Source organism: Lutra lutra, chromosome 10 (assembly GCF_902655055.1).
Source record: "Lutra lutra chromosome 10, mLutLut1.2, whole genome shotgun sequence".
Taxonomy (NCBI): Eukaryota; Metazoa; Chordata; class Mammalia; order Carnivora; family Mustelidae; genus Lutra; species Lutra lutra.
In genome coordinates, this window is record NC_062287.1 from 67,422,410 (window position 1) to 67,440,213 (window position 17,804).

The following is a 17,804-nucleotide window of genomic DNA, read 5'->3' on the forward strand; positions in this document are numbered from 1 at the left end:
GTCTAGCCTGTGCAAAGGAAAGTATTCAGGGTTTGTGTGAACAGAAAGAAGATTCTGGTGCAACTTGCTTTGGGAATAAAAGTATGGAAGTGTGGAGATTGAGGGTGGAAGACAGCCCACTCTTCATGTTAAGGAGTTTCATTCTGCCCTCTTAGAGCCATGGATGCCATGGCTCCATGTTCTAGAAGGAGGACTCAAGTAGAAGGGCAGAGGTTGGCTCAGAGGAGGGGAGGAGGTGGGAAGCTAACTTCAAGTAAGTAGGTCATGAACTGCAACCCTAGAATAATTTTTAAACTGGGGTTCTGGAGCACTTTTCATGGTTTCCATTGTCCTCCTCTTACCAAGTAAGCTGAGAACTCTAGCGAGCTGGGGCGGCAGAGGGATGGTTTCCAGGAAGCTTGGCCCTGGGCTGGATGAGCCTGAAAATGGATGTGAAGCCCGCTTCTTCAGCTGTCGCTCGGGAAGTGGGTCTTGGTCTCTTCCTCGCAAACTGTGCTCCTCCAAACACACCTGGTCTGTCTCGCTCCCCCAGGCTCACCTTGGTGCAGAAGGCTAGATGTCCCCATCAGAGTCACGGCTTGTTTGCTTCCATGCTGTTAGGCTGAAGCTCAAACCAGCCATCTGCTATTGCCTGAGTGGAAAATTAGGAGCTGCCTCTTGGTTTGTAGTTGAGACCCCCACTGCTGTGGGGACAAGGGTACAGGTAGGGTCTCTAAGAAAGGAGCAGGGGATATTATCAGCCCCACCCCCTCCAGTATCCCCAGTGAGGCTATGGAGCATCCCCGGCAGGGCAGCAGGAGGTGGCCTAGGGCGGCACAAACACCTCTGACCTGCAGCTCCTCCGAAGACCGCCTTGGCCAGGATGCCTGGCGTCTTCCTCCAGGTCAGCGCTGCTCAGCTGTTTGGCCTCAGGGCTCCTGACCTGTCTGGGATTTTCTGTGTTTTCTCATCAGCAAGAGGCAATTCCTGGCTCATGTGATAGCAAGCTGTCTGGGTGGGGACTGACATTTTTGTCATCATCCTCACCAAAATTCCAGAGCAGCCCTTTTGCCCAGCTTGGGAGAGGAGCCTCCCCTGGCCATTGGGGGCAGGGGTGCTTCCTGTTACGGCGCCCTTCATGAGACAGGAAGGGACGAGGGTGCCTGGGCACAGAAAGGCAGCAGCTGGTGCTCCTGGCTGGGTAGCTGGGCCCACGCCGTGCTTCTTTCCAGCCGCCCCCCTCTGGCTGGCCCTGGTCGGTGTCTCCTCTAGCCTCTGCCTTTCTTTCATGCTCAGGGTGGCCTGGCTTAAGGGCAGAGCTGGGGCCAGAAAAGCCCCCACATGTCCCAAGTTCCCTGACTTGGTTTCCTGTAGTCATTGGAGCTCTAGTTGCAGGCAAGAGGCAATCCCCCAGGCACACGCGGGGCTACCCGCATGTCTGATGGAGACACTTCTCATTGGGAGGCATTGCTCCGTCATCGTCATGCTTCAGTGAGGCCCTCGGGTGCTCCTCCATGGGGCTCCTCAAGCAGCTTTTAACCAACGTCACTCATGAAGCGAGCCAGCAAGTAAACATTCAGTCATTCAGCCAACATTTACTAAACCACAGACAACTCGGTGTCAGGCCCTTTGGGCTCTCGGGATGAGCATCAGTGATCTGGAGTTACCTTCCTTCCCTGATGCGGCTTGTATCCCAGTGGGTGGAAATCAACAATCAGTGACAATGTAATATATAGGTAAAGACTAGATAGTACTTCCTCTGGAAAAATTATAGCAGGTAGAAGGGAGCTGGCGTGCTGGGGAAAGGTAACAGTGTTACACGCTGTTGTGTGGGGGGAGGGTGGGGGGTTCTTCCTGGGAAGGAGAACTGATCAGGAGTAGAGCCACAGCTGAGAACACAAAGGTGCAAGGACGAGACTAGATCCCAGGCCTCCTGCCCCTGGCGCAGTGTTCTTTGTACCAGTGGCCGAGCACGAGTGGGAGACCTCATCAGATGCCCCAGCTCAGAGGCCATAGACACAAAGAGCTCCGCGCCCAGCTGCACTGAGCTGCAAATGGGGTGCTTTGGGCTAACCAGTCCCAGGCCCTCTGCTCCAGGTATTGCCATGGGCTCTGCAGTCTCCCCATCCCCCCCCCCCACCAGTTTCCCTCCCTCTCCTGAACCCCATCCCACCCTGAATCAACACTGGGTTTCGTGCATGTGGAACCTGGCAAGTGAGCCTCCTCCAAAGAGAGAACTGGCTGCCCCTTAAAGTCAGTGACGACCTGGTGACAAACTTCATTCAGTCCAAAGGAGCTCTGGGAGCCTCACTGCTGGAGAGAGCCTGAGGCCACAGTGCTTCCTCCAAGCTCCTGCTCTCATTACCCAGAGGCCAAGCCTCCATTCAGGGAAGCCCGAGGAAGGAAAATTCAATTGGAAACTGATGCTTAGTCCTTGGCAACCCTGAGGCAGGCAGCGTGTCTCTGTTCCTGCCCTAGAGCCCTACACTCCAATTCTGGGGGTGCAGAGATACTCCCCTGCCTGTGGGAACAGACCCAGCCAACCTCAAATGGGGTCACGTGTTACCGGGATGCAGACTTGGGTCACCAGTTCCAAGAGATGTGGCCAGGCTATGCCTTCAGACAGCCCTCTCAACTGGACGTTTGCTTTAAGATTCAGTAATGCTGCTGGCAGCTTGGCCTGAATAGTCACAGGGCGTATTGAGGTCCTCTCATTTAGGATCTAGATCGTGACCAGAGTCTTGTCTTTCGAAGACCCGACCAGGGATCATGTCTACTTGTATGTCTCCAGCAGTCATTCGACTCATCCATCCCATCAAACCAGCCCTCCTGTAGTGTTATCGACCCCCCAGCAACCATCCGTTAACTCCTTTTTTCAAGCAAGGAGGCCACTGCCGATTTGGCACTGGCATGGCTGCTAGCCATTTGCCCGGGCTGGGGAGCTCTTGCAGGAACAAGATGGTGGTCAAGTGTTTGTGCCAAGGAGCAAGAGGGGGCTGTGCTTTCAGTCCTCCTGGGTCAGAAGAGCAATGTGCATTACAAAGGAGCTTTCTCTACCTGAGGGTGGGGGGTGTTTGTTTTAAAACTGGATTTGCAGGGTTTCCTGGAGAGATTTGCACAGTAGAGGAAATTAGGGGAGTCTTGGCTGGGTACTATGCCTTCCTTTCATTTGGTACAAGGATAGATCTCAAGGCTACCCCCAACCTCCTCATCCTTCTCTTTGTTCCTGGGATAGTACCGCCTTTGGAGGTGTCCTGTGTGCATCCTCTCTCAGGGGGATTTTAATTTGCAGAGTGCTGGTGTGTGTCAGGGAAGCAGGGTGCTCTAGGGAGAAGAACATGGGCTTAGAGTCAGAGCGCCAGGCACTCACCACGTGACCTTGGAGGAGTCGGTAGACTTCTCAGCACCCCAGTCCCCCAGTTATAGACTGGAGGTGATGGCAGCTAACCCTGGTAGTGCCAGCAATGATGCAGTGAGCTGGCAAAGGTAGAATGCCTGTAGTGTCCAGTAAATGTGCTCTTTCCCCAGTGGAGGAGACTTCCCAAAGAAATCTCACTTACCTGAAATGCATGTTGATTCCTCTCTTTCTAAAGGCAAAGAAGTCACCTTCAGGTTCCCATTTCCATCCCAGCCACTTAACAACAGTGCGGCCTCAGGTGAGTTAGAGCCTCTCTGAACCTCAGCTGCCTCATCTGCGAAGGGGGATTATGAGACCCACCTCGCAAGGCTCTGAGGGCCACACATGTATGATCACAGCCCAGTGCCTGGTGCCAGGGGACACAGGTGCAGACATGGGTGCCCAGGGGAGGTCACAGCCCCAAAGGCCTGCCCGAGTCTCAACTCTGAGCATGTCATTTCCGGACCCCCTCAAAGGAGGTGGTCTCTATTCTTGGCCTCTCTTGCTCTTGCCCTGAGTATATCCCTGGGCACCCAGGCCCCCAGCCTGTCCTATGATATTTCTCCCCTAGGGACTCATCAGAGGGGAATGTCAGCCCCAGTGGGCCCAGGAGACCTCTTCTGGCCCTGCTCCCCTTCCTGCGAGCCCTCACCTTTGAGGCCCTAGAACCTCTGCCCTTACCCTGCCTGAGCTGTGTGGGCTTCATGATGTTCACAGCAGGCCAGGTGGCCTCGGTGGCCCAGCTCCGTGGGGAAGCACGGCCTGGACACCTGGTATCCATGGCTGAGTTCCAGGCCCGAGGGGGGTAGTTAGCATTGTTCGGACACAAAGCGGCCCAGGAACCTGCTTCCTCCTTCATTCAGAGCAAAGGCCTTGTGCCAGGAGTGTAGAGATGAGTAAGACACAGTCATGACATCAGGGAGTTCAGACCAGCAGGGAGGTGGGCCAGCTCAGAGCTGGTGAGAAAGGCTCCAATATGCAGCCAGGGACTGATGGTCACGTTCTAAGCTCAGTGCCAGGATTGCCTCCAACATGCCTCCTTGTGGGGCGCAGCTGTCTTCAGCCTTTGGGAATGATGCTGAGGACATCAGCATATGCCATACATATGCCACGTGTTTGAATCTGGGTTGACCCATTGAAGAGAAGTCAGTGTGCTCATTTTGGGTAGGCCACATCATTCTTCCTCACGCAGAGGAGGGCACCCAAGTGACCTAGAGTTTCCCAGAGTGAAGGCCATCTAAGAAAAGCAAAAAGTTCTAGAACACAGAAATGTAAAAACCATGCAAGTGGTGGTGTTTTGGACTCATTAACTCTCCACAAAGTGCTTCTTGGGGGCCTTGCACCATTTGAGGTATGGCCTGAATTCTGTGGTGACCCTTTTTTGCAGGGATGGCAGTGGTCTCCCCATTTTACAGCTGAGGAAGCTGAGGCTCACAGAAGGGAAATGGTATATGTGAGGTTAATCTAATGTAATGTGAGATAATGGCCCACCAGAAATGTCCAGCCATTCCAGCTTGTTCTAATTAATGAAAAAATAATTAGAATTCAAAAGGGGGTGGAGGATAGTAAATACTCCAGTTCTTTAAAATTACAAGAATATTGAAAGCTATATTAAGGTTTGCAAAAACAAGCCCCATGGCCCTCCGGAATAATCAATTCTTTAAAAACTAGTGACTAGGATGTGATCATTTCTGGCCACATCTTTTTGTTGGAACAAATTCCCAAATTATAAATTCTCCTCTTGACCAGCCTGCCTTTTAGTGCACGAATCTCCTTGCTGAGAATGCCTGGATCTCACTCTGAGGTCAATACCAGGACTGACTTTTCTGGAAACTTTTCTGGAAGTTTCTCCACAAATTGATCTCTGTCTCAGGATCCTAAGAGCTTAATCGGCTCAAGCAGTGCTACTCAGGGTGTGGTTCATGGGCAAGTACTGGTCTGTGACCCAGTGAGCACAGCGAGTGAGAGTGAGCATTAGACCTTGTAGAGCAATCTGACATTGGCTCACATCCAAGTGTGTGATCCTGTTTCCAGTAATTCACATTTACTATGGCCGGAAATACTAGGTCACAACAGACTCTAGATTTTTTTTTTTTTTTAAACCAAAACCTGGTCATTTGCCACTTACCGTTTGAGGAGCAACAAACTAGCGTTCGTCTACCTGGTCATGTCCTCACTCTACTGGAGCCAATAAGGCATCCTGTTGACAAGAAACAGAAGAGAACCTCTTGCCCTCAACGCAGTGTCTGCCTCCACACTGGTCTCTGGGGTGGGCTTCCAGGGGGCTTCCCCTCACCTCTTGAGATGAGTTCCCATCACCGGGTCTCGCTGTGGCCTCCAGAAAGTCTGGTCCACCTCTTGGTATTGGCCAGTGGTGACTCTGGGTTGGTTTCCATCAGGTTGCGAAGGGCATGTGGGAGATCTAGTGCTGCTCTCCTTAAGGGTGCTTTCATTATTCTTAGGAAAGCTATGGCAATGGCCTGGCGCTGTGATTGCAACTGGGAGAAGGGAGCCTTTTTGGCCCATACTGGAAGACCAGGTTTTGTCTTTATCCTAGATCACCTGGCTGGGTGACCTGGAGAGTACCCAGTCTTGGCAGAGCAACTGATCAAGTCCATGAGTGCATAGATGGGTCTGGTGACATCTGTCAGCTACCTTCCAGCCCTCGACGTGCTTCTGTAATTGCTCCTTAAGCCAGGGTTGCACAAAAGCTCAGCAGCACAGAGTGCTTATTAGCTAAGTGGTTAATAAGGTCCCATTAGGGATTTGTATTTAAAGCCTCAGAAAGTACTGCCTCAACCCCTTCTAACTCAGGGGAGGCGATAATTGCGCGTGGGTATCACGGCATCACCGTGGAGTGTTTCTAGGAGAGTGCCTCGGAGTCAGTTCACACACCGGGCCTCGGGAGACAGCCACACAAGGGCAGTGTGGGCAGGGAGGTAAATCTGACCTCCTCTGTCTTCCCCCCTCTTTGATTTGATATAAACCCAGGAAGTATTTAGTATTCTTCAACCCCTTTCTGAGGGGCCTGGTCCGAGAGGGGGGGGTCCCAGTGGCGTTCCCGGTGGGGGATGGAATGTCAGGCAAACAATGGCTTGTTGGACAACAAGCAGGGTACCTGAACCTTTCTTAGAAACAGGAGCCAGGTTTCTTGGCATTCGTGACAGCCTGTGGATGGCAGAGAGTGTGCTTGGAAGCAGAAGGCTGATCTCCAGGTTGGGGCAGCTCGGGAGGTGAAGTAGGTCTGGGGTAACTGGCCTGGCTGCTGTGTTCCCAGGAAAGGACAGGCTTCGTAAAGTCTGAGAGGCTCCCGTCTGTCTGAGCCATGGGCTCAGACCCCCTACCTAGCAGGCCCATGGCCTGCTACAATCCTCAGGAGCCCCACATGTGGTCCAAGGGCTCCAAAGGGCCATGAGTGTGAGGGCTTCCTTAATGAGAAAGGGAGTAGGAGCCTCCTGGATCTTGTCATTCTCCCCAGCTTGCCTGGCGTCCTTCCCTCTCCTTCCCCCTTGCAGTGGCTATGCTGTTGCTGGAATCCAGTAAGCTGGTCTCAGCTTCTGAGGCAGGGCTCTGCTACCAGGAGCTGGGGGACCGCAGCCATTCGCTTTGCCGTCCCCCGAACTTCCTGCTTTATTGCTGAGGCTTTCGTAGCAGATTAGACGTGGCCTCCCAGGGGCAGCCATGGGTTTAGATGGAGGCCATTCTTCCAGCCGCTCCCGTCACTGTTGTTTGCCGTTGCAATGGCTGTTCACCTGAGCCACAGTTCTCTCTGGCCACACCTCCCAGAAGCCAGATTCCAAGGCTGGGGAGGGTCAGGACCTGCCTTCTTCCCAGATCCTGGGTCAGAAACGGTGCTTCCAGAACCGTTTCTGTGCTGTGTGCCTCCCTGAAGAGGAGACTGCAGTGTTCCTGGGGTGGCATTCATAGCTGGTGGGAAAGGGGGAGCAAGATAGGATTCGCTGGGGGTATTTGGGTGACCAGCCCATGTCCTCTTGGGCTGTCAGATCCACCTCTGCCCCAGCCCAGGACACGTGGATGGGGAACCAGAAGCTCACAGTTGCGGGGTGGCCGTCATGCCCTCCAGAGCACAGGCACTGATGACCTGCCAGCAGTGGTGCCCAGGGCCCCCATGGAGCTGACATGCCAGCAGCAGCCTGGGGCCTCCAGGCACGGCCGCCTGGAGCACGTGGTGGAGTTCTATCCCGTAGCCTCCTTGCTCCCATTCCAGTCACTGCTTCTGTAGGCCGGGGGGCACCCAGGTTAGATGCCACCATGGCTCCCCAGGGCTGTGGAGGCTGCAAGGCAGGCTGGGAGCTGCTACACTCAGGAAACGGAGAGGGAGGAGTCCAGCTCCTCCTGGCCTAGCCCCTCCAAGCGCCAGGCACTTGAATCCCCCTTCTCTCCCTCAGTTCATACCACACGTCCATGAGGCTGGCACGATTTCCCCTGTCCTACTAAATAAGGAAATTGAGCTCAGCAGCTGAGAATTTTGTGTCCAGTCTCAGAACTGGTTCTTGATGGAGCTGGGGTCCTAACCCTTGCTCCCAGTCTGGGGTGCGGGGAGCAGTTCTGCTCATGATGCCTGTGAAGCAGCAGCTCCCAGCCCTCCAAAGACGGGGATGGCTATGGGAGGGTGGCTGTTGGTCAGCTGTCTATCTGTGAGGTCCTGGTTCCTCAGGGTGTGAGGGCACCCAGGCTGGGGCTCAGGGGACCTGAGAAGAGTTCTGAATCTTGCACATATTTGCTAAGTGGCCTGGGAGAGCTCCCTTCCTCTCTCTGGGCTTCATTTACCCCATTTGTGAACCAAGAAACTCAACGAATCCTGCAGGCCTTGCACACCCACAGAGCTAGTTCTCCAAATCACCTGGCTCACCCCAGGCCCCAGCGTTCCATCTCTGTCCTTCTCTCCATCTCCAGAGTGCCTGCTGCCCATTCCAGGCTAGTTTTGCATCTCCTGGGACGTTGGGCGCTGTCTGCATGTGGGTGTGGAGCCCTGTCCCACATCTAGCCTGTTTGCGCTTTCCCTCTCAGTGCTAACTGGCCTCTACCTTTGTCTCTGTCTCCTCTACCTCTGCTCTCGGGTAGCTGACGGTAGGGAAAGTGTCCAGCGGAATAGGGGCTGCAGCCGAAGTCCTGGTCAATCTGTACATGAATGATCACAGACCTAAGACCCAGGCCACCTCTCCAGACCTGGTAAGGACGCACACCCCTCAGCCTTCACCTGCAGACACCGGCTCTGGTCTCCCAGGGAGGACGGCCTGGCCCACCTGAGGCCCCCGGCTTGTGGACAGGAGGTGTGACAATGGGGTAGACCGGTGCCAAGGTTAGAGGGAGGGCTGCATTTTCTGACCGATTAACCTCACTCGGCTCCCCTCAAGGTCGTTTCACAAGGCAGAGCCTGTCCCCTGATGTCTAGAGAGCTCAGTGAAAAGGCCAAGCAGGCCACCCCTTACCCTCAGTATTTGGCATCCAGTTCAAGTAGCCCTTTGGCACAACACTGAGAATCCAGTAACAGAGAGATACTCTGCCCTCTGAATTCTCCCTGCTGCATCACCAGCCCTTTGACTGGACAGTTCTTCTGCTTTCCTTGATACATCCACCCAATCCCCCAGGCACATGGCTGCCTTGCCCTCATCCCCTCTCCTGCATTTAGGAATTTGCTTGGCCGCCCCAGGGGCTGGAAGACACAGCCTCTTGCTTTCCTGCAGTTCTCTTTAGCAGTTTGACTGCCGCAGGCTTTCCCGGCCTGGCGTAAGTCACTGCAGGGGGACAAGAGTGTGGAAAGCATCCTTTTGGGGACCTCACTCGAGACCCAGGCAGCCCTTCATCCCTGGGGCAGATTGCTGGGGTCAGCGTCGCTGGGCAGGCCTGTTTGTGAACGATGCCCCCTCTGTCAGACAAAGCGACGCCACTCCCACCTGAACCAGAGCAGCCAGCCTCGGAAGGAACCCCTCCCGGGCCTCCTTCGTCGTCAGCTGGCCTGTCTGGGTGCAGAATTAACAGCAGCCCACACGGGGCTGGAGTTGTTGGGGTCTGTGCCGGGAGCGGATCCTCCACCCCTCGGCCTCACCACAGTGCCCACAGTGAGATGAGCGGCAAACAGGAGCCCAGGGGGTCCCCACGATTGAGCTCAGAACTTTCCAGGAGTCTCGGTGTCAGCCCTGATGCATGGCGCTCCTCTCCCGCCACCCTCTGCCCCCAGGAATCCATGCGGAAGGTGTTCCCCCTGAACCTGGGCGGCAGCGACACCTGTTACTTCTGTAAGAAGCGTGTGTATGTGATGGAGCGGCTGAGCGCCGAGGGCCACTTCTTCCACCGGGAGTGCTTCCGCTGCAGCGTCTGCGCCAGCACCCTGCGTCTGGCCGCCTACGCCTTCGACGGTGACGAAGGTAACTGCCGGGGGCCGCGGGTCGCGCTGGGCTCTGCTCTGGCCTCCTGTCCGCTCGAGCCTCTGGGGCGCCCCCGTTCTTCCCAAGGACTGTGGCGTCCCCGGGAGCGCTATTCTGGGAGCTGGGAGATCCTGCTATAGCAAGAGCTGCCCCCCCCCCCACCGAGTGGGCCCGGGGGGCCATGAGTTCCTGCTGTGTACCAGCCTCGGCCAGCACCTACTGTGTGCCGAGTGCTTGACATACGTGTCCTCACCAGTACCCCCACCTTCTGTGGCCCCGTGTCAGCAAGAGGATCACACCTGGCTTGTAACAAAGGTTCAGTAAATGATGACTTATTAATGTTTTTATTTACAAAGTATGTCTTACAAAAGCGATCATAATAGCAACCTCTCCTCTGAGAAGCAGCCTATCAGGATGAACCGTCAGCCAGCCATGTAACCTTGGGCCTGTTACCTAACTTCTTGGTCCCTCCGTTAGGTCATCAGTAAAATGAGGATAATAATAGCTCTTAGCTCATGAGGTTGTTGCGAGGTTGTTCAAGGGAGTCAATTTGTGGAAAGTGTTCAGAGGAGTGTCTGCTATATTGTGAGTGCCGGATAACTTTTTCCTGCTGTACCATTGTTACCGAGATTACTGCTGTAACGGTGAACAAAGAAGTCTTTTCTGGAAGGTGCCCAATGGTCCTGGGCTGTGGCCAGGGACCCAGGGCAGCCCTCACCTGGGTCTTTTCCTCTCCTTCACTGCTGCCATCTGCTCCGAGACTTTCCCACCTTCAGGGGCCCCCGGAAGGACTGTGAACTAGAAACAGTGCTGATACTCAGAGCTGTCCATTCTGCAGCCTGGCTGCTGGCCTTGGGAAGGAACTTAGCCTCGGTTTGGCTTAGGGATTATCTGAGGGCTTCGGCCCCGTCCCCGGCATCTCCCACCCCTCCCCCATCGCTACAGCCTGCTCGGAGGCAGCAAAGGGTCCTGCTACCTCATCTCAGTGTGGCTTCTTTAAGGCACGTGGCAGAAGCCAAGTTTGAGGCCTCCCGGGCTTACTCCCAGTATTGGTATTACCTGACCTAGACAGGGACAGACATTGGCATGTGTTTGCCGTGGCTCTAATTTACAGGAGAAAACCCATGCATGCCAGTATGTGTATGTTTCATTTTATAGGCAAGTTTTTCTGCAAGCCTCATTTCATTCACTGTAAGACCAACAGTCAGCAGAGGAAGAGACGAGCAGAGTTGAAGCAACAAAGAGAGGTATGTTTTGTCCTGAAAGCGCTGGTAAAACAGGGAAGACCCCTGGATAGGAGACCATTTTCAAAGGTCCTTGCGAGCAAGGCCAGAGTTTCTGGGCCTGGAAGGGCTGAGACCAGCAGATGAAGCCGAGAGTCTTTACTGTGTGTGCGGGGTGGAGGGTCTCTGCCTTAGCCTGTTCTGCCAGCCTCTGGGTTTATCCCGTTCTGGAGGCTGGCTTGCCAGTAAGCAGTGGTGCTGGCTTCTGAGAAGAGCTTTCCCATGTCCCAGGGACGGGACTATATGCCCAGCCATGGGAAAACTACAGGGTCCCCCATGCCTGGGTCCCACATGTCTGCGGTGTTGTAGGCAGGGATGCCCCTCCCTCCCCATGGAGCCTGCCTTTCCCTAAGTCCACCCACCCCGGGTCCCCCGCCTTGGATGTCAGCAAAGTGACAGGCTGCTGGGTGTGTGGCCAGTTGGTGACAGAGTCCCCTCTGGCAGCTCTTAGCAAATACCTTCTCCACTGCCTGATGAACCACTGCTCCCCCCAGCAGAGACCCCCACAGTACAGCTCTTTTTGGATTACACGAGGCATAGAGGCTTAATGTAGAAAAACGGATGGACAGAGTATGTAAAGAAGGAAAGTTAAATGGTCACTACTCTGTTCTGAGAAACCCGTAACTAACATTTTGTGAAATTGCCCTATGTGATTGTTTTTCACCTAGTTGGAATCCTATCACTACATTTTCATATCCTTCTTTTTATGTAGCAACAGTATACCAAGAGCCGTTCCCCATAACATTACAAATTCTTTCGAAGCATCATTTTTGATGCCTGTAAAAGATGGTTAATAATTTATTCAACAAGCCCCATGTTGCTGAATGTTTATGTTGTGTCCTATTTTTACCTTATAACTGTTTCCACGGCAAGTATCTTTGTACAGCCGTCTTCGTCCCTGTTTCAAATTACTTACTAAGGACAGATCATTAGAAAGCGTTTCTGAGTCAAAGGATGTGTGAGCCTTGTGTTTTTTGTTTTGTTTTGTTTTGTTTTGTTTTGTTTTGTTTTTAAAGGATGTGTGTTTTGAAGGCCTGTGAACCCTGTGGTCACGTTGGCCCCAGGAAAGCAATGCCCGTATTCAGCCCCCCTTCAGCAGTGTACGGGGGCTCTTACTGGGGGGGAGGGGCTGGTTGCAAAATGCAGGGTCTGCCATGGTCCATTTGTGTGGGCTCTCTTCGTCTGCTCCATCGGTGGGGTGCTTCATGAGAATCATGGCCTGATGCCCCCCCTCCTCTCCCTCTCTTAGGAGGAGGGACCGTGGAAGGAGCAAGAGGCCCCTCGGCGAGACACCCCCGTGGAAAGTTCTTGCGCAGCGGCTGCCATTGGCACGCCCGAAGGCAGCCCTCCAGGTATCACCAATTCCTCCTTTAGGAAGGCGCTAAGCTGGCCCCTCGTGCTGCCGTGGGGCCTGCTTCACGTTCCCCGGAGCCTGATTAACTGGATTTGGGGACTCCTGTGTGCAGCCGGCCTGCATTTCAGGGACAATGCTTACAACTACTGCTACACGTATGAGCTCCTTAGCCTTGGGCTGCCCCTCCTCTGGGTGTTCTCCGAGGTCCTGGGCTCCATGTACGGCGAGTCCGAGGAGTCCCTGGAGACCATCCGCAGCTGGGTGCTCAGATGCTTCCCGGTGAAGCTCCCATGAAATGCCGAGCACCTCAAAGGGCCCTCACATTTCCAGTTCAGGCGGCAGTCTGAGTGTAGGTGGCCGGGACTCTGGCTGGCAGCCTGACGTTCTCTAGACCATTCGCTCCAAGCCAAAGAGCTTCACCCCGGCCCTCCGCGCCTGACCGCATCCAGGTGGACATCCCCTCCTGGTGCTGGGGCCGGACGACATGAAGGATGTTTTTTTATAGCTTTGTACTTCTTTTATACCAAAGCGAGCCATAGTTCTAGGTTTACATTTCAATTTTTAACTTTTAATCAGCCAAGAGAAAGCATTTTTTTTCCCCCAATGAGTGTCCGTTTTTCTCAACCCGGTTTGAAGTTTATAACTGGTATCATGAATCCCCTCCACAGCATAGTCCGTGGCCACGGTCGCTGCCTGCGACACTCATGGTTTGGGCTTTTATAGAAACAGAAGTGAGCGTGCCACCTTCTGATCAGTGCCTTTTGATGTATGTACCCTGGTACCACTTGTCCACGGGGACAGTGTTTTGGCAACACGAAAGCATCATCAGTTTTGAAGAAAAGAGTAGATGAGAGTAGAATTAAACTTTACGGAAGCACACGGCAGTATGTCGTTGGTGGTGATCTGTCCTTCCGGATGGAGGGGGGACTGTTTTGCACCCTGGTTTTGATGTCAGATTAGTAGCTTAAAGGTTTTTATCCTCATCACCAGACCACAGCCAGATGACCATGGGGTTTCGAGCAGATTGCTACAAACATACATGGTCCCTCCCTGTCAATGAGCACGGCCCAGAAGGCCCCAGGGTCCCCGGCCTTGCAGAGCTCTGGTGAGCTGGTGCCTTGCAGGAGAGGAGCTGTGCCCCCGCCCGGTCCTTAGCCCAGGCTGCTGTTTGAGCCACGGCTACTCAGGGTCCGTAACGGTCAGGCTGAGGGAAGACTCTGCCCTCTCGCATCCTGTGCTTTGGGACTGAAGCCGTCTGTTAGCCCCTCAGGGTATAGGATTTCTGGGAAGCATAACCTCCCCAATGAGCCCTGCTCACAGACATTCTGGTGGCTTAGCCACTCAGCTGCCACGTGGATCTGGCCAAAGCAGCCAGTTTGTATTCACACTGTCCTAGCAAAGGAAGGTGTCTGACCTCCTGTGTCTTGACTGGCTGGGGAGGCTGGGAGCAGAAGCTGTTTGTTGACTGATATAAAGAAATATGCCCTACTGAGGGCAAAAACAGGCCTTGGGTCTACCCTACCTGTGTCCTTCACTCGGGGCTTCCAGGGGGAGGCCTCTCCTCTCCACACCCTGCTCTGCCCCTACACGTGCCGCTGCTGGGTCTGCTAGAGCAAGGCTCAGGATGTCTAGAGTGTCCAGGCCGGAGATGGCTCTGTGCACTTGTGACACGAGAGAGCTCCTCTAGATTAAGGAGGGATGGAGCCTGGCATGCGTTAGGAGCCGAGGCGCTTGAGAACTGGGAGATGACAAGTTTTATAGGGCAGGAAGAAAGGGAGAGGCATTTCTACCAAGCCTTCCTTGACATTCTTGGAGCAAACAGGGGCACGGCTGTGTCCCAGCCTGTGGGAACTGGCACCTCTGTCCTCATTGGAACCGTTCTCAGTCCAATGACTTGTGTTGGATTTTTCCAAATTTTTGCTAGAATTTTCATATTCGGCATGGTGGGAGGAGCCCTGGAGTCATGCTGTATTTGAGTCTAAAAGGAAATTCTTGAGGGCATGATGTGAACACGTGCACAGCCATGTCCCGGCTTCTGTCTTCAGCCCAGGGTGGGCGGGGATGCTCTGTGGAGTTCTGCTCCGTGAACCAGAGTTAGACTCTCGGAGAATGTCATTTACAGCCATAAAGAGACTGGTTTGAATTACTCTGGTGAGACGGGGCGTGCCTGTCAGAAGCCTGAGATGTTTGTATGTTCTGAGGCTGTGAACCTTCCTGGTGGGCAGAACTGAAACGCCTGGTAATCCCAGGAGGCAGACGTCTCTCGGTCTCCATAGCACATTCAAGAATGAGCATGGGACACTGGAGCCAAACTGGGACAAAGAGATCCTGGGGGGCAGGGGATCCTGAGGATGCGTGCCACTCGGAGGGGAGAGCGGGGAGCGCTGTCCTCGGCCAACTGCACGCACCCACTCTGGCCGATGGGTAGGCGGTCACTACCAGAAAGGTCCATCGGTCCTAAGCAAGCGATGATCTGTTTGGGGAAGTTTCCCTTTTATCGATGGTTGCCTCATCTTCAACTCCTGTGCCTTTTGTGTTACCAGTCTTTTTCCCTTTTTCCCCCACCCTCAACTAAATTCTCCTTTCTGTCTCTCTCTCTTGCCAACCTTACACTGTGGCCACCAGTTCGTTTCAGCCTTCCAGTGCTACACCCACTTCTTGGCTGACACACTTCTGCTCGGAGGTGACTGGTTTTCTTGCCAATTTTCAGAAAGTGGTACTAACGCCTAACGTGCTTTCTGTGCTCCGTCCTCTGTGCCGCGGTCCTGGCCGTGCTAACTGCGAGCGTCTTGCATACTAACGGACTCATGCCATGGCCTGGGGGGTTGGCGACGTGGGGTGGCATTCTGCTGGAAAGCCATGTTTGACTCTACTTACCCCTGAGCCAGCCGCCCGGTCCACACCGGCAGCATGCCTGCCTCCCTGCGGCCCCCCGTGCGGCCTGCGTGCATGCCTTTCCCCTTGCGAAACCGCTTACCTTCCCGGGACTGGTCCCCCAGCTGTGAGACAGCATGCCAGAGAGGGCTCTGTCCCCTGGGAAAAGAACTTCAGTCTAGTAACCGCTGAAAAATACATGCAGACAAACATTCTTACCTCGATTCTCATATGCAGATTCTTGATCAAAACCATGGGTGACTCTTTGGGGAAGGGCTCAAAAAAAAAAAAAAAAAAAATGCTCCCAGCCTTCATTGCAGGCTTGAGCCACCCAGGCTTTGTATTTTGAACATACCATCACCACGCCCCCGGCAAATCCTTTCCCAGCGCAGCCTCTGCTTTAGACACAAGGGCTTTGCTGTGGCTCTTCTGACTGTTCTTGTCTCATCAAGCCCCAGAGGATGCAGAAGCTTCCACTGGAGCAATCGTTGTCCCAGGCCAGGGGTGGCTGTGGACACGACTCCACTCAGCCCTGGCCTGGAGCAGCCCGCGTCCGTGCCGCCGTGGCTCTGCTCAAAACACACGTGCCCGCTAACTCATTACCCAGAGCAGCAGGACGTTCCAAGTGCTCTTAGAGGGGGACGCCGTGCCAAGGCTGGGGGAGCTGTTGCGCGTGGGGCCTCAGGCTCTCAGGTGGAAGGGGGCGTCTGTCCTGCATGCGGCCGGAGCACGCCGACCTCTCGGCCTGTCTGCACAGGCTCGCATGCTGCATTGCTCGCTGCACTGGTGCAGAGTCTAGCCAGTACGAAGTCATCGCTCTTGTCTTGTCTTCTCTTGCAGAGTCTCCCTCCCTTTGTAGAATGTCAACCAGAGAGGGCCCTCCTTCCCTCTCAGCCTTCTCTTTAGCTAGCCTCCCCCCTCACCCGCCCATCTCCTCGCAACGCATGTCTGTGACCTTGGGTAGCCATTTACAGTGCCACATGGGACCCTGTGTTTTGCACACAGCCAACGATGTTTAGCTTTATTTATGGTATTTGATGCTGTAAATGAAAATAAATATGGTTCTTTATAAAGCGCATTGTTTCCTCTCTTCTTTGCCATGGAAGCTGCTCCATTCTCAAACACGGGGGCTGGTTTAGGGGGACAGTCTTCCCTAAACTGCTGGTGGGGCCTGCACTCATGGTGACGTGGGACGCTCTGGGGCTGCGCTGGGCAACTCTGAAAGGAAATATTACCCAGGGGTAATATTTGGAAAAAGGTCACCAATGCTCCTGGGCCAGGCTTTTGGGTCTCTTTCTTGAAAACTCATGGTACTTTTTCTGTGTAGATTCTGGGCATAGCTGGGTGAGGGTCAGTGTCACCTGAGCTGTGAAAAAACAGACTGTCTTAACAGCGCCTGTGCTCATTTCCCCCCACCCAAACCGCACACCTGTCGGAGAGCTTTCCTGAGGAACCGTTCACTAACCTAGGTTCCTAAGTGACCGAGGTTGCTACAGGTCTTACGCTGGTCCAGCTGAGTGAGAGGTGAAAGGCAAAAGGACCAGACATTGGTTTCAGAATGGCGATGAACACGGCAGGTGTGCTTATCCAGAGGGAGAGCCATTTGTGATCCTAAGAAGCTTCCCGTGAGCCCAAAGGCTCAAGTTACTCGGTGTCTTAGGCAGCAGAGCCATTCTGAGGACAGAACCCATGGCAGGCTCTGACCCAGTTCCAGGCTGGTTTCCCCATACAGGAAGGATTCAGCGTCTCACTTGGTTAGTATGAACAGTGTCAAGGAAGTCTCGTCCTCAGCTTCCCTGGGTTGGGATGCCTGACATCGCCAGGCTGGATGTAGCTGGGCTTCTGATGCTGCGATGAGCCTCCCCTGAGGGGCATCTCTGGGGCCTTGGGCCTCTGCGCTCCACTGCCAGCTCCTGGAAGTGTCCTCTGAGCTGCCTGGGGTCATGTACCCAGGTGAGATACTCTTTCTCTTCCATAAAAGGAAAGGTGTTAGGCACTGAAGTTAGGAGCTCGGTTGGACAAGTGATTCATTCCTTTATTTATTCATCTGTTCAAGTATTTGTTGAACACACACCATACCCTAGACATATTCCAGGTCCTAGGGCTGCAGCAGTGAATCACACAAAGTCCCTAACCTTCCCTGCATCTCAGAACGTATCTCAGTGTTGTGCACTGGATTTGATTGGTTTTATTTGTACATACACTCACTTGTTGACTTAACTAGTATTTACTGAGCGTCTCCAGTGCGCTGGGAATGTGGCAGGGGTGAAATAGACAAACGTGCTCACTGCCACGGAGCTTAGAGTTTGTTTTGATGTTCTGATCTGAAGTTGGGTTCAAGCAACATTTTCCAAAGCGTGGCAAGGGAACACTAGCTCCCAGAGGCGCTCTGCGAATGAGGAGCTCCACAGGACCAAAGTTTGAGAAATGCTTTACAGGAAACATGCTGGTCCTCCCAAACCTGGTGATCCCCAGGACTTACTGGCGTGGTAAAAATCTCTGAGGGACCCTCCAGTAAAGAGGCTTAA

At 53.9% G+C, this 17,804-nt stretch overlaps 1 protein-coding gene across 10 annotated transcripts in view; it reads left to right on the forward strand.

The window, feature by feature from the left end:
• MICAL2 (microtubule associated monooxygenase, calponin and LIM domain containing 2) overlaps window positions 1-17,804 on the forward strand; it is a 216,382-nt gene that overhangs the window by 120,558 nt on the left and 78,020 nt on the right. For 2 of the 10 annotated variants that reach the window (XM_047690507.1, XM_047690509.1), the window contains 7 exons: window positions 3,573-3,635; window positions 8,462-8,569; window positions 9,579-9,765; window positions 10,924-11,012; window positions 12,298-12,400; window positions 15,028-15,085; window positions 16,117-16,352. In XM_047690507.1, the coding sequence (XP_047546463.1) occupies window positions 3,573-3,635; window positions 8,462-8,569; window positions 9,579-9,765; window positions 10,924-11,012; window positions 12,298-12,400; window positions 15,028-15,068 (591 nt within the window). In that variant the 3' untranslated portion in view covers window positions 15,069-15,085; window positions 16,117-16,352. Of the gene's footprint in view, window positions 1-3,572; window positions 3,636-8,461; window positions 8,570-9,578; window positions 9,766-10,923; window positions 11,013-12,297; window positions 15,086-16,116; window positions 16,353-17,804 lie in introns of those variants that run through there. The other 8 variants (XM_047690499.1, XM_047690501.1, XM_047690500.1 and 5 more) reach the window with 6 other exon arrangements.